Consider the following 15,921-nt stretch of genomic DNA (forward strand, 5'->3'; position numbering starts at 1 on the left):
AATGATGTTTAAATTTGGCCCATATAAGATGTTGAGAGGACGTCCACGCGTACCACTTTTTCCCCACATTTGAACTTCGTAGTGATATCCTCTAAATGTCGTTCCTAGATGTCAATGAGATGTGGGGAAAAAGACATCAGCCAGTTTGTACTCAAAATGTGTCAGTTTTCTACATCTGCCCTTGACATAGAAAGGACATAGTTTCTACGGCAACTTGCCATGTCAGTACACATCACATTTCGCTGTCTGAACATTTTCCAACAAACACCTGAATGATTAACATTTAGATGTATGTGTCACAAGACTTAACGTGAATTAAATCTAAAAAATAAAAATATGTAGGTCTGGATTAAAAGTTGTTGATAAAATACATCACCTCATTCAGGCCAGGTGGACATTATTTGGGACACTTTTGTCCAATGAGTAATATTGTATGAAAGGATGCTGTTGTTTGCATCAGCTGGCCCAAACTTGGATAATGTGATAAAAAGACATATGCCACTCAATGTAATTCGCATGCACAAAACTACATCACTGTGACGCTAGGTGAAGGCTCCTATTCTTTTTATTATTTTTTATTAACAGCGTCTGTCCTCCTATGTGAGTGTGACTACAGTACTTTTCCCACTTCTGAAAATCATCGAGTGTATCCTCCACTTGGTCCATTTTTAACTTTGTAATGTGAACCAAAATTTCTAAGTTACAAGCAAACTTTAGATACACCTTTCCGCAAGTTCAGTGATAAATAAAATGGAGTAATTTATGTATTAATTAAGGTATATGGACAGGTCAGAGTCAGTTATTTTGCACCTTCAGCCTTTTATTTCCGTACATTCTTTCTATTGTTGTATATTACACATACTGTACAACTATATTCCATTTTCTTCATACATCGCATACATTACCATCTTACCCCTAGCAGTTATAGATTGTTCACATTGGATTTCAGTCAATATTCACAAGATTGATATGGACATGACAAAAACTTTGGAAAAAGATACAGATCTCACTCTTTCAACAAAAGTGCTGTCAACATTTGGCCCCAAGAGGCCTTCAAGAAAATACATAGAATATATTTAAAAAAAAAAAAAAACAAAAGTGATAGAATACGAAATCAAGTGTCACAGTTGTTTGTTTCAACATGAAATATCTATGCCTGTGGATACTCTAAGTTCATCTAAGTCATGTCCTTCTCAGCACATTAAATCATTCGCAACTGGATTGTTCCGAATCTCTTACGTGACATTGACAGTTCAAAATTCAAGGTTACAGCTGTCCTATCTTGCGTTTCTCAATGAACGGATGAAGCCCACTCGGGTAAGAGGTGCATGAACTAATGAAATCTGCTGGAATGAAAGCCGAACCGAGACAACCATATCAGCCCAGTTGGAATCAATTCAATGCGCTGACAGAGCTCCATTTCATTTACGACTTCTTTTGACACCAACACACTTGTGTCTCTTAACCTTACCCTTCTGATAGAATCTTTCACCACAATCTAAACAGGCATAAGGTTTCTCTCCAGTGTGGGTTCTCGTGTGACTTGTCAAGGTACCTTTTTGAGCAAATTTCTGACCACAAACCATACAGGAAAAAGGCTTCTCACCAGTGTGTGTTCTAGTGTGGCTTGTTAAGGTTCCCTTCTGAGAGAACCTTTGCCCACAAAATATGCAGGCAAAAGGTTTTTCCCCGGTATGTGTTCTTGTGTGAGTTCTTAAAGATGCCTTTTTAGAGAAACATTGACCACAAACTGAGCAGACAAATGGCTTCTCACCAGTGTGTGTTCTAGTGTGTGTTGTTAACATGTGTCTACGAGAGAATCTTTGGCTGCAAACTGAGCACGCAAAGGGCTTTTCTCCAGTGTGTGTTCTAGTGTGAGTTGTCAAAGCGTGTTTCCGAGAGAATCTTTGTCCGCATACTGAGCAAACAAAGGGTTTCTCTCCAGTGTGGGTTCCTGTGTGACTTCTCAAGTTCCCTTTATGAGAGAATCTTTGACCGCAAACTGAGCAGGCAAAGGGTTTCTCTCCAGTGTGCGTTTTTGTGTGTTTAGTTAAAGTACCATTATCAGAGAATCTTTGCCCACATACTGAGCAGACAAAAGGTTTCTCCCCAGTGTGTGTTCTCGAGTGACGAATTAAGTAATCCTTATGAGAGAATGTTTGTCCACAAAATGAGCAGACATAAGGTTTCTCTCCAGTGTGTGTTCTTGTGTGAAATATTAACGGACCCTTTTGAGTGAATCTCTTACCGCAAATTGAGCAGGCAAACGGTTTTTCTCCAGTGTGTGTTCTTGTGTGTCTCCTCAGGTTTCCCTTTTCAGAGAATCTTTGACCACAAACTGAACATGCAAAAGGCTTCTCCCCAGTGTGGCTAATCATATGACTTTTCAAACGACTCTTATAGCCAAAGGTTTTTCCACACTGGGAACATTTCCATCGTTTGTTGTCAATGTGACCTCTCTTATGACAGTCAGACTGTTCATCATCATCCTCTTCCTCCTCATCATCATCATAATCACCACCACTACCACCATCATCAGCATCATCAGTGTCAGGAGAATGTAACGTGTCATCACCATCTGATAGTGGAGCGATGAGGCCATCTTCTTGTGATCGTCCACAGTGGTCTCTGTAAACGTCTGTTGTCATGTGTTGATTTGAGTGGCTGCTGCTGGAAGGCTCCACCCCTCTGTTCTCCTCACTTTCACCTTCAGCTTGGTCCTCACCAAACACAGGGACACTAGTCACTAGAACTGTGATAATATCTTCTTCTTCCTCTTTAATGTGCAAGAATTCTTCTTCCTCTTCTTTGATGTGAGGAGACTCTGACTCCTGTTGCTCCAGAAGATCTTCACTGATGTCTGCAAGGAACAAGAAGACAAACACATATGGGCCAGATCTCATTTGTTAATTTTGCTCGCTCCTCTGGCCCACCAGAGTTCCCATTGAGGGACCCAAAATAACTTTATTGGCTGTTAGATTTTACAGGTGGCCAGGGGTTACTACGGTGTTGTGTAGGGCCATCAATTATGTCCAGACACTGGGCGCTCACGACAGTACACATTTCTAAGTCACTGAAATTTTTTGCCAGCGGCAAATGGCCCAAAACTACATTTTCAGTGTTGGCAAGTATCTGGTGACCAGTTTCGACACTTATTACATTTTTATTCTTTAGGACAGTTGAAATAGTTGACATAGTGAAACGATACAAGTCACCAAGAACCGTAAAAAAAACATGCATCCCGTTTTCATACCTAGCGACTATCGCCATCCTTAAATACAGTGTGATTCGCAGAACTTTCCTTTTTCCTTTGGTGCTCGTAGCACCCCTGTCTTTGTTTGTGCCCATGCCAAAGAAACTATTGGAAAAAAATCTTGAGAAGCACTCATGAATAATCATGCACAAACTATGATGGCCCTACTAATCCGAAGTGGGCACTGGCTTGTCTCAGTTCTGACCCATGTGCATTCGGCATCGCTCGGGTGTTTAAAATAAGAGAATTGGGCCGAACACTGAGGAATTTTTTACAGTGATTTTGTTCTTTTAAGGTCAAAGTCCGATTTGTATGACCCCTTGTACAAGAGTAGTTTGAACTCAGTTTCCAATGTAATATATTTTAGTGAGGTTTGTATGACGTCATTTCCGTGAATGCAAATGTACTAATAATTTCTTAAGGGGGGGTTAAATAAAACAGAATAACAATCCTAAATACAACTCAATCACAAACACTTAACATCTTATCATTAATATAAGGGGCCAGTAAAAATTCTGACAGAACCGCCATTCAAAATGCCTGAACGTTGGTCATTTCGTTTAGACAGCAATTAAAAATAATGTCACATTACTGACCTGCATCACAAAATAATCGTCTCGATATCGGAATACATTATATCACATCATGTCCATTTTATGGTTTATGTTTCATGTGGACTCAAAGGGAATTCATGAATGTGGATGTCTAATCAATCTGCTGTGGTTTATTTAAAAGGACCACGCAAACCTTGTGAACAATGACATTTTTCCATAGTTCTGTTCTTACAAAAGATGTCTGTAAAAAAAATTGGAGCACGGTACGTGTGTTGGTGGTTACTGGTTCTCGGGAAAGAACAAAATGTTACATAGCCTAGCAAGCTAGTGGTAGCACTAATGGTTGTGTGTAAATATGCTCCTGTTCTGCTGAATACGTTATCTAACCAGAGAAGTCATTTCCAACCTTTATGGCACCAAGCCAAATACTTGACAATTGAAAAATGTCATGGCACATCAACAAACAAAAACGTCACAAGAAAAAATAGATACATTAAAGGCCCTCTGACACCTAATACTTTAGTATGTTGTTAACCAAAAAAATAAATAAATAAATGAAAATTTTTTTTAAAAATCAGCCAGAATTGACCCATCCGTTTGTTCAGATCACATCAGAATATTGTCGTATATGGATTTTTTTCATCTCCCACCATGAACATTCTCTTGAGGCATTTGTGTTGGTGAAGAACCAGGAAGTGACACGCTTTTGCAGATGGTGACAGTGGCAGGTTCGTGTGTTTGTAGAGTTCATGCACCTGCGTCACCAAAATCATGTGACTAGTCATATTGCTGGCCAAACAATGCATTGTTCAATGCTAAATCCATTGAGACGAAATAAAAATATGTCTTATACCACGACGCCCAGAGTTTTGTCCGATACCGTTAAACATTTAGAAGGTGATAATAAACGAAGGTACGTGGAAAAATTAGAGACACTTGGCATAGAGGACCCATATTTAATGCTGAAGTCGATGTTTTCGCAGATAAGAAAGTGGACTGTTAAGCAGAGTTTGAAAGCGTATAAAAGTCTGGACCCATACTAATACTTTGTTGCTGGATCTGTTCTCAATGGGGAGTCAGCACGTGAACACGGAAGCGCACTCGGCTACGCATTAACCTTTGCTGAAATCCATCGATTTTTTCAAATGTTATTCAATACAAATATCAATATTTAAATTAATGACCACTGGTTTTACACAAACTCGCATTCACTAAAGGTCAAGTATCATCCCTATAAACATTCTAAAACAGATATTGTAATGAAAAATACATTTAACATTATTCACTTCAATGTCTATATGAAAAAATAAATGTGAGCGGAGAGCGCGTCATCCATGCGCAAAGTTGCAGAAGTGTCATTCTATGACATCCATGTGGTCGCCATATTGGCTGCATCCTCTGTCCGTGACGTCATCCGGACATTCGCCAATGAAAACACACAGTGCACCCTAACTATGGGAGAGGAACACGCCCCTTCTGACACAGAAGCTCTTTTCAAAAAGGAGAACACCACACGACCGAGTGAAATTACCAGGGCAATGCTACACTATTGTTTTGAGCCATATTCAGATGATATGCGATCACGGCCAAACCGCCTCCCGTCCGATCCACTTCCACAGCGGAGATGAGCCATCACGGCTCATCACAGCCGGCCGCTGTGGCTCATTTTGGCGCCGTGGTGGCTTATAATGGAGCCGAGCCGGGCTGCTTTCGGGGGTTGTTCATAGCTGCCGTAGTACGAGATGAACAACACCGTTGAGCCGGGGCGCTTTACTGGGTTGCATGCGGCTGAGTGCTGCATTGTTGCAGCGTTCTTCAGAGCTGCCACCGTCCACGAGCCCGAAGCCAGCCTTCGCTGGGGAAGTGACGCAGAAGCCCGACACCGTCTGACCCGCACATCGACATATTTCGTACGCGGATCTTTTGTTACGTTATGAGAGACCAACGTGGTCCACCCCAAACTATTATTATTTTTTGTTGCTGTATACACACCTACCTGTCATTTGGAACCCACGAAGCTCTCATCCTCTGCACCCGTGCAATCAATTTTTCATGAGGAAACGGGTCTCTTGCAAACTTATGAAGGGTAAATCAATCTCCCGAGTGTTCAAGCAATTTCCAGCAATGCAACGAGCCAGCATTTTGGCTAACACGAAGGAACAACGAGCTACCATCCTGGAGGTAAAACTAATGGAAACAAATGAGTCCACTTGAGGGCGGGTCTGTCGTTTATGTCACTTCCTGCCTCTTCTGAAAAACAAATCCATCGAGAGGATTTTCATGGCAGGAGTTACAAAAGGCGCTATACGTCAAAATCACCTTTTGTAGTGAAAAAACTCATGGGTCTATGTCGGCTGCCGTTTTTTCATTAATAACATACTAAAAATTATGCATTTCATGACAGTTGCACTTTAACTATGATTGAAAAAAAAGACGACGGATTGACGGCTTGTGAACGCAGAAGCGTATTGGGCTACACGTTAACCTTTGCCAGAATCCTTCAAACTTTTCATCTAGTATTCTATACAAATACCAATATTTAAGTAAATGACTCCTGGTTTTACACGAACTGCATTCATTAACTACGATTGGAAGAAGAAAAAGAGGACAGGGAGTTGGCTCCTCCTTACACGAAAACGTATTGCGGCCACGCGTGTGCGTAGATCGCACGCACACCTCTCTAAACCTCTTTGCGACAAACGTTTTTTAAAAAAATACACATTGTTCTCAAATGAGTAAACTTGACATTATAAATACTTCGTAATTTGAGATTAATAATAATTCCTATCTGAAATTAAGTGATCGCTACACAGGCGTGTTTATTTGGTTGGGCACCAGCCATCATGTTTAATTGCCGAAATCCATCGATCCTTTCTGGTCTTTCAGTTGGCATCCTATAGAATGATCTCTTTGAAAATCTGTCTCGTCTGTTGTGACAACCAACAGCACAACAGGTCTCTGGTATTGTAAATATTCTCCTCCGCTTCAATATGTCCCACAATGTCGAGTAGCTCTCTTTGACTGGCGATATTGTGCCGTGAAAATTGTGACGTCACATTCACGTGCTCTATATCTGTTTTACCGGCTAGAAATTAGCTTTTTTTTCTACATATTGCTGGATTTTGCTTGAACACTTGGGTGGATGGTTTCACTCTTCACATGTTTCCAAAAGACTCAGTTTGTTGTGAAAAATGGATTGCACAGTGCAAAGGACAAGAGCTTTGTGTGTTCCAAATGACAGGTAGGTCTGTATAGAGCTGTTAAAAAAAAATAAAAGTTGGGCGGGGGACTAATTTGTCTCACAGTTTATAGCATATGTTACGTGTGAATTTAGAATAAATCCCCTTGGACAAACCAGAAAAATATAACAAAGTACTTGCATTGATTTTAAGACAATTTAAATCACACACAATACAAGACAAAACAATAACAAAATAGAAGTACACAGACAGTTTAGTTGCATGTTACACGAGCTAACTAGCCAAACGACGTATAGTCACCAAAGTCGAAAAATCAACAACACAAAATGGAAGGCAGTGTGGCTGTCAGCCGGCACTACCCCACCTCCTTTCCCGCTGGGATAGGCTCCAGCACTCCCGTGACACTCGTGAGGATAAGCGGGTAAGAAAATGGATGGATGGATCACACAGCCATAACTATTCAGACCCTTTACTGTGACACTCATATTTAACTCATTTCTTCTGACCATCCTTAAGATGGGTCAAGATCTTGATTGGAGTCCAGCCGTGGTTGATTATTGATTCATTAGAAAGTCACACACCTGTCTATTAAAGACTGTAGAGCTCATTGCGTGTGAGTAAGAGCAAATAAGAATAATGAGATTAAAAAGAACTGCCTGAAGAGCTCTGAGACAGAATTGTTGCAAGGCGTAGATTCAGCCATGGTTACGCAAAAAAACCAAAAAGTTCCAAAGAGCACATTTGCCTCCATTATCCTGAAATTGACACCTCCGTAGAAATTGCGTCATCCACGTCGCTGACCAATCAGAGGCCAGAGATCTGCATAAACCACGCCCCTTTTTTGCACCCACTGTTCCCTCAGACAACGTTGCATGGTCCAGTATAGCTTTTGTTAGCGTTTTATCACGTATTTGGGTTCTTTAACAATAGATATGGTTAAGAGGTGTAGTCACGGACTTTATAGTAGTGACGACAGGTATCCTGAAAGGCTAGTTGGTGGAGTTCAATTCGTACCCTTTCCAAAACCGAAGACCCAGTACGAAAAATGTCTTCCATGGATCAAATTTTGTGGAAGACCGCATCATCAACTGAATCCATCTAATATCAACCGGAACAGAAGACCGAGTACGAAAAATGTCTTCAATGGATCAAACTTTGTGGAAGATCGTATGATCAACTGAATCCATCTAAAATCAATCGGAACAGATATGTTTGCACGAAGGTAAGCCTTATATTTGATTTTATATATATATATATATATATATATATAAATGATATCATATAAATTAATTAGCAGTTCATCGCTTGCATAACATAGCTACGTGTGAATGATTGACACACTTGATCTGTGTTGAGCGATATTTTGCAATGATCTGACTGCACAAACGTGTCTCTGTTCGACGGCTCCCGAGCTAAGCTAAACCAGACTAGCGAGTCCTAACAGCCTTCGACGTGCACCGAGACACCAAGACTGAAGGAAGGATGTTTGAGGACACTATAAAGTAGTGATTGTCGTACTCGGTCGGGACTTACGTAGGTTCGGCACTAATTCAAGAATAATTATTGAGGGGAACGCGTGACGTTACACAAAGAAAACGAGAGAAACAACTCATAAATCAAGCCTCGCCTTATTTTCCTTCATACGGCGGTTCACAAACGGCTATACAGATACACATACAGATTCTGCACACAAGTGTGATATGTAACACGAAAATAGGAAACTGTCAATGACGAATTCGTCTTTGGGTTATAATATATTATATTATGTGGCTTCTCGGTCTTCCTCTGACTCCGGAAAGATCTCGCGCTAATATCAATGGTTTCTCCGTCAATATGCATGTAAATACCATTGAAATACCCCTCGCTGAAATACTTGAAGCCCTGCTGTCTGCTTTTCAACGATATTTCACTGTTAGCTAAGAATGTGAGTGAGAATCAGCTGGTAAATCGGACAGTTTCGCTCTAGTCTTTTCTTGCTGCGCCACCATTTTTGCTAATTGTTTGTCTGAGGTTAGCGCACGTGGGGTGACGTAACTTCAGGAGGCGTGGTTAAGTGCCCAGTACGGAGGGGTCAATTGAAGACCTTTGGGATAACTAGAACATTTCATAGAGCCGGCCAAACTGAGCAATCAGGAGAGAATAGTTTTGGGGAAGAGGTAAAGAAGAATCAAAGGATCACTGTGAATGAACTCCAGAGATTTGGGAGAAAGTTCGAAGAAGTCAATCACTGCAGCCCTCCACCTGCATGGTTTGTGCTTTAAAAAAAAAAAAAAAAAAAAAAAAAAAAAAAAAAAAAAAGTACTCCAAGATAGGGTTACTGCCATGCTACCCTGAGAATGCTCAATCTCGTCAGATCTCGGAAGCTAAGCGGGTTTCGGCCTGGTTAGTACTTGGATGGGAGAATGCATGGGAATACCATGTGCTGTAAGCTTCTCTCCCCGGATAAAATGCAGAGGGGTTGTGTCAGGAAAGGCATCCGGCGTAAAAATGTGCCAAACAAATATGTGTTCATCTAAGATGACACGCTGTGGCGTCCCCTAATGGGGCAAGCCGAAAGGAAAAGAAGAAGAAAAAGTACTCCAAGATGGTGAGAGGTAAGACTGGTCTGATGAGAGAAAGGTAGAACTTTCTGGCCTTAATTCCTTGAGAGAAACTATACGTCGCTTGGCTAATTAACTCGTGCAACACGCTACAAAATTGTTTTTGTACTTCCATTTTGTTATTGTTTTATCTTGTATTGTATTGTGTGTGATTAAATTGTCTTAAACCCATTAAACAAGTGCTTTGTTTTATTTTGCTAGTTTGACCAAGGGGATTTGTTCTAAATCCACACGCAACATATGCTATAAACCAAGACATAAATTAGTCCCCCCCCATCTATATTTTTTAATAGCTCTATACACGCCTACCTGTCATTTGGAACACACAAAGCTCTTGTCCTTTGCACCTGTGCAATCCATTTTTCATGACGAATCAGGTCTTTTGGAAACATGTCAAGAGTGAATCCATCCTTCCGAGTGTTTGAGCAAAATCCAGCAATGCAACGAGACACCATTTTGCCAAACACGCAGGGGGAAAAAAAATCTCAGTGGTACAACAGGTATAGACACTCACAATTACTAACAGAACACACACCCAACTTTTTATCTGCGGGGATGACTGGTGGAACACATCCGTAACCATATATCTGCCCGCATGACTGACCACACCTGTACATTTTTCAAATGTGAGTGACTGACTTAGTATAACAAACCATTCATTCTAGCTAGGCCAAGATGTCGACTTGTTGTGCACCAAACTGCAACAAAACTGAGAAAATGCACCCCAATTCGTCGTTCTTTAACCTCGCATGGGGTCAACCTGACAGAATAAAGCTGTGGCTGTCACAGTTGAGGGTTGTTCATCAGCCGGGGAAATTTGCATGCATCTAACCATTACTGGTTTTTAGCCTGCAAGCTATAGCCTCTCGTGCAGGTGCTGTATAAGCAACAACATACTTTATGAAGAGGCACGGTGCACAGCTGTAAAGAGTTGGCCTCACAGTTATGAGTACCCGGGTTCAATCACGGACCACCCTGTGTGGAGTTTGCATGTTCTCCCCGTGTCTCCATAGGTGTACCCACCCTCCTGCCCATTGACAGCTGAGATAGGCTCCAGAGACTGGACGATAAGGAAGTGAGGAAGAGAGGTTGGCGGTGGGGGGAAATAAATAAATATCATCCAGGTTAAAAAGTATAGTAGGACCCATGTCTACATTATTCAATAACACGACAGCAAGATCATAACATGGTGTCAGAGTGACGTTAGTATAACTATGGACTCATGGAAAAAAAACTCAGGGGGAAAAAAAACGAACAAAGACGACGAGGATGTGTTTCGTGATCCAACTCATCTAATTAACCAGATGTGTGGCAGAGATTCAACCAACAGACCGAACTCATCTTCACGGGACTACTTAAAACCAGAGCTTAGGAGGAAAAGTGCAGTTTCCTCCTGCTGTGGATCCGTGAAAAAGGTCGGGATGCCTGCAGTACGTGGATAATGATCAGAGACGAAGATAACTTGCTAAAAATTACGTAAAATTCTCTGATTACCTCACTCCGAAAACAAACCCCATATTTGCTAGATATAAGTTTCACGAGAAGGCGCAAGGTAACTGTGAGTCATGGGAGCACTCTGACAGAACTCAAACTGTTGCTTAAAGACTAACTACACAAACAGCGATGAGATTGTTAGAGACCCCATAGTTTTCGCTACCAACTCACCCAGTGTGCGCGAAAAGTTACACAGCCAAAAAAAAGCGATCGGCATAGCCCGCTCCCACGAGTTAGCAAAAGTGCAGCTAAAGGCTATGGACAGTGACAGCCACGAGGTTCACGTTATCCACCGCAAACATGGAAAGCAAAGTTTCAGTGTGGGTACTCGTAGGCATATTGATAGCCCAAAGACCTCCTTAAAGATATGTAATGTGGAGGATAAAACAGTAAATTAGCTGAATGCCCAGCTAAAGGTAAACAATGCCTGATGCGTAAGACACCTTTTTCTGTCGGTTCTTACAACCATAAGTCACACAATGAAATACCATGATGAAAAGTCCGTAAGACGCGTATAAGGAAGCCAATAGTCACTAAAAAAGATCACTAAAAAAACGCGAGTTGTATTGTAGTTTTACCGTCCAGGAGGCGTCGTAAACAAAAGTCATGAAATTCATAACGTCACGTGAAAACAATCTATTCCGCTCCCAAGCGACTTGCTCGAATAATTTCAAAAATTGATTCGGGTCTGTTCGTTCACTAAAATAAAATTTCAATAAATCGTTCGCGAACGTAAAAAGACGACGAGTAATGCGGAAGTACTTTTACCAGGGTTTGCCCAATGCGGAAGTAGTTTGCGCATTTACCGCATAGTACGTAATATATTAAACGTAATGTAATATGGTCACCGTAAAGAAACACGTCAATATTATGGAAATTAGAATACGTTTCCCCAAAAAGAGAGTGAGAATTGACCAAACCTGCATTGTGTAACTCGACTGTTGGCTGAAGCTCGCAAACAGCGTCCAGTAGTTGACGTTGTGGCCCGTTCTCATCTTTTGATCCACAGAATTCTTCTTCGTACTCTGCTGTCCTTCCTGCACACATTTTATCAAGGCAACCACAAGATTTTCCGCTCAAACCTGACCTTTACTAAGCACAGTAGTGATCACGAAAGTGGTTCTTTGTTAGCATGCTAGGCTAGGGCAGGCCGCGAAGCTTCAAAGTGCACCGAGAAGAGTTTAACCGGGAACGAAGATTGAATCAATTATGCTTTAGTCCAGGGAAATAGTGATTGACGCACTGCGTCAAGGACTCGGTACGTTCGGTGCTAATTCAGAAAGATTTAGTGAAGCACGGCGAGGCAAATGTGGCCGTTACGTAAACAAAGAACATGTGCAACGTAAAAAAAAAAAAAAAATTACGACCCGTTTCGGATTCTTGTTTTTACTTAGGAACTTTTCTTATGGTCCGCATCGGGGCAGGATGAACCGGAAGTACTTGATAGATGTGTCGTTTGAATAAAAAATGTTAATGGAAAGTACTGCGAAACCACCTTTAGAATAGTAAATCCCAATGACGTTGAATTAAAAACTAGACTGCGCACTCTGCATCCATCGTTGATTCCGCCATGGTCAGCAGACTCTGACTTCCGGTCAGGACAAAAAACATTGTCAACATACACACATTGTTACCCAGGAACACGATGGGATAAATCTAAGTACTTGGGATGTTTTGGATCCCTAGAGAAATGAATATAATCTTAACATTTGCAGCATGGCCAGGAAGATTTAGAAGATACATTGACACATACATATGTTATAGAAGACCAGACCTTAATAATATTCTCCAACCCAAACATGTCAACTGTCACGCCCACCTCTCGTCTTCTTGTAGCTGCTACACTAAGACGAGAGGTGGGCGTGACATGCCTTTGTCGCCAAGAACTGTTCACAATCTTACCAGCATGATGGAAAATCAAATTGAATTACGTTCACGATTCTTCTTCTTTTTCTTTCGGCTTGTCCCGTTAGGGGTCGCCACAGCGTGTCATCTTTTTTCCATCTAAGCCTGTATCGTGCACCCTCCTCTCCAACACCCACTGTCCTCATGTCCTCCCTCACAACATCCATCAAACTTTTCTTTGGTCTTACGTTCACATTAACGGATTGAAATCTCAACGCCTGCGTAAAGCTTCATCTGACAATGTGTGAAATGGACTATGAAACCATTAGCAAAACCAGGAAGCGCCTGAAGTCGCGTTAATGGTAAGAAGTACTTTTGTCAATATTGGTTCGCAACATCATAATGTAATCAAAATAATTCAGACTTTATTGTACTCTAAAAGTGTTGGTTCTACATAAACACGCAAATACACCTGTGTTTCTTTTTTTTTAAATATTGCATGGCTCTTTTAAAATTACGTTGTAAAATATTTGCCGTTTATGGCTATCTCAGTCGAAAAGGTTCCCGACCCTTTGAAACTCCAGAGATCGATGGGGGTCCATCCAACCTTTCATGTCAGTCTGCTTAAACCACATGCGTGCTCCACTGTAGCAGGCATTTCATTTGATATATTCCACAAATTACAAGGAATTTTTCAGAGAGTTTTTGTACAAGAGGGTGAACAATCTTGGAAATGTTATAAATAAATTCCACAGTATTGCGCTTGGGTTTATAAATCAATCATCTGAAGCATTTAGGTTACTTTTGTTTATCCAAATGGGCCGACAAAACGTTACAGCTCTTAGCCTTTTCTTCATAACTTATGAATTTCTTTCACTTTTATTATTTTATAGTCATAAAATACAAAGGGAAACTTTTATCCATCCATCCATCCATCCATTTTCTTTGCCGCTTATCCTCACGAGGGTCACGGAGAGTGCTGCAGCCTATCCCAGCTGTTAACAGGCAGGAGGGGCAGTACACCCTGAGCTGGTTGCCACCCAATCGCAGGGCACATAGAGACAACATTCGCACTCACAATCCCACCTAGGAGCAATTTGATATGATTTAATATGATTGGAAAATAAAACTTTTTTTTTTTTTTAAATATGGAGTTTCCTCAAATGAGTCAACTCGGCATTATAAATAGTTTGTGATAATTTGAGATTGTGAAGAATACTTCCTACCTGAAATAATATATATATGATATTTCATTGGGCACCATCCATCCCGTTTAAATGCCGAAATCCATTGATCTTTTCTGGTCTTTTCAGCTGGTATTCTATAGAATGATATCTTTGAAGAACTGTCTTGTCTATTGTGACAACCAACAGCACAACATTGTCAGACATTGTGAAAAATCTGCTCCAGTTCAGCGACTCCCGCACTGCTGAGCAGCTTTGTTTGATCAGCAATATGGTGTCATAAACAGTGACGTCATGTGCATGATCTCTATATTTAGTTTTCTCATAGAAGCATGATCTCAAGGGCATATTGTAATCTACGTGTTGAAGCAAATGATTAACATTACATTATTTTAAATGTTGTATGAAAAATTTCAATTTACATGACCATTAATTTGGGCATCAATTTGTAAAAATAAGAATGACATTTAAATTTGGCCCATATAAGATGTTGAGAGGACATCCACACACCACTTTTTCACCAGATTTGAATTCAGTAGAGATCTCCTCAAAATGTCAATCCTAGATGTCAATGAGATGTGGAAAAAAAGACAGACAGTTTGCACCCAAAATGGATGAGTTTTCTACATCTGCCTTTGACATAAAGAAGAAATTGTTTCTTCGGCAACTTTCTTGTAAGTATACATTGCGTATGGAGACTTTTCACTGGCTGAACATTTTCCAACCAACTGAATGATTAACATTTAGATGTATTCATCATGAGACTTAACTTTCATCCATCGATTTTCTTAGCTGCTTATCCTAACATGGGTGACAAGAGTGCTGGACCCTATCCCAGATGTCAACGGGCAGGAAGGAGAATACAACCTGAACTGGTTAACAACCAATTGCAGGGCACATCGAGACAAACAGCTGCACTCACAATCACACCTAGGGGCAATTTAGAGTCTCCAATTAATGTTACGTATTTTTGGGATGTGGGAGGAAACTAGAGTGCACGGAGAAAACCCACGCAGGCACCAGGAGAACATGCAAACTCCACACAGGGAGGGCCGGGATTGAACCCGGGTCCTCAGAACTGTGAGGGCAACGCTTTTCAGCTGCTCCACCGTGCCGCTCTTTAACTTTCATTACATTTATAAAATAAAAACATGCAGGCCTAAATTAAAAGTTGTTGATGAAATATATCCACTCATTCAGGCCAGTTGAATGGATTTGGGACACTTTTGGCCAATGAGTATTATTGTATGTAAGGATACTGCTCTTTGCTTTGCATCAGCTGGCCCAAACTTGCATCTTCTTTTCCTTTTGGCTTGTCCCCTTAGGGGTCAGCACAGCGTGTCATCTTTTTCCATCCAAGCCTATTCGTGTATCCTACTCTCTAACACCCACTATCCTCATGTCCTACATCACAACATCCATCAACCTTCTCTTTGGTCTTCCTCTTGCCCTTTTGCCTGGCAGCTCCATCCTCAGCACCCTACATCCAACTTTGGCTTTCCCTCTATTGAGCTCATATCTAATCCTATCCAACCTGTTCACTCCAAGTGAGAACCTCAGCATCTTCATTTCTGCTACCTCTAGTTCTGCTTCCTGTTGTTTCTTCAATGCCACTATCTCTAATCCGTACATCATGGCCAGCCTCACTACTGTTTTGTAAACTTTGCCCTTCATCCTAGCAGAGACTCTTCTGTCACATAACACACCAGACACCTTCCCCCAGCTCTTCCAACCTGCTTGGACCCGTTTTTTCACTTCCTTACCACACTCTGCATTGCTCTGTATTGTTGA

At 41.1% G+C, this 15,921-nt stretch overlaps 1 protein-coding gene across 4 annotated transcripts; it reads right to left on the bottom strand.

Moving 5' to 3' along the window:
- Positions 1-811: 811 nt before the first annotated feature.
- Positions 812-12,717, bottom strand: LOC133490588 (gastrula zinc finger protein XlCGF57.1-like). Of its 4 annotated transcripts, XM_061800852.1 has the most exons (3): positions 12,648-12,717; positions 12,022-12,138; positions 812-2,860 (listed from the first exon to the last, which is right to left on the bottom strand). In XM_061800852.1, exons 1-3 carry the CDS (start codon positions 12,652-12,654, stop codon positions 1,422-1,424), a joined length of 1,563 nt encoding a protein of 520 aa, XP_061656836.1. In that variant the 5' UTR covers positions 12,655-12,717; the 3' UTR covers positions 812-1,421. The 4 variants fall into 4 exon arrangements, with proteins under 4 accessions (XP_061656836.1, XP_061656835.1, XP_061656838.1 ...); XM_061800851.1 differs by lacking the exon at positions 12,648-12,717 and having other exon boundaries at positions 12,022-12,463; XM_061800854.1 differs by lacking the exons at positions 12,022-12,138; positions 12,648-12,717 and adding an exon at positions 5,804-6,939.
- Between the last annotated feature and the right edge of the window lie 3,204 nt (positions 12,718-15,921).

Source organism: Syngnathoides biaculeatus, chromosome 17 (genome assembly GCF_019802595.1).
Source record: "Syngnathoides biaculeatus isolate LvHL_M chromosome 17, ASM1980259v1, whole genome shotgun sequence".
Taxonomy (NCBI): domain Eukaryota; kingdom Metazoa; phylum Chordata; class Actinopteri; order Syngnathiformes; family Syngnathidae; genus Syngnathoides; species Syngnathoides biaculeatus.

Excerpts from the sequence above, each read along its gene's own strand:
- LOC133490588 (XM_061800851.1), bottom strand. The coding sequence starts at position 12,148 with ATGTGTGCAGGAAGGACAGCAGAGTACGAAGAAGAATTCTGTGGATCA. Across the intron at positions 2,861-12,021 it reads AGTCGAGTTACACAATGCAG|ACATCAGTGAAGATCTTCTG; the intron begins GTTTGGTCAATT and ends TGTTCCTTGCAG.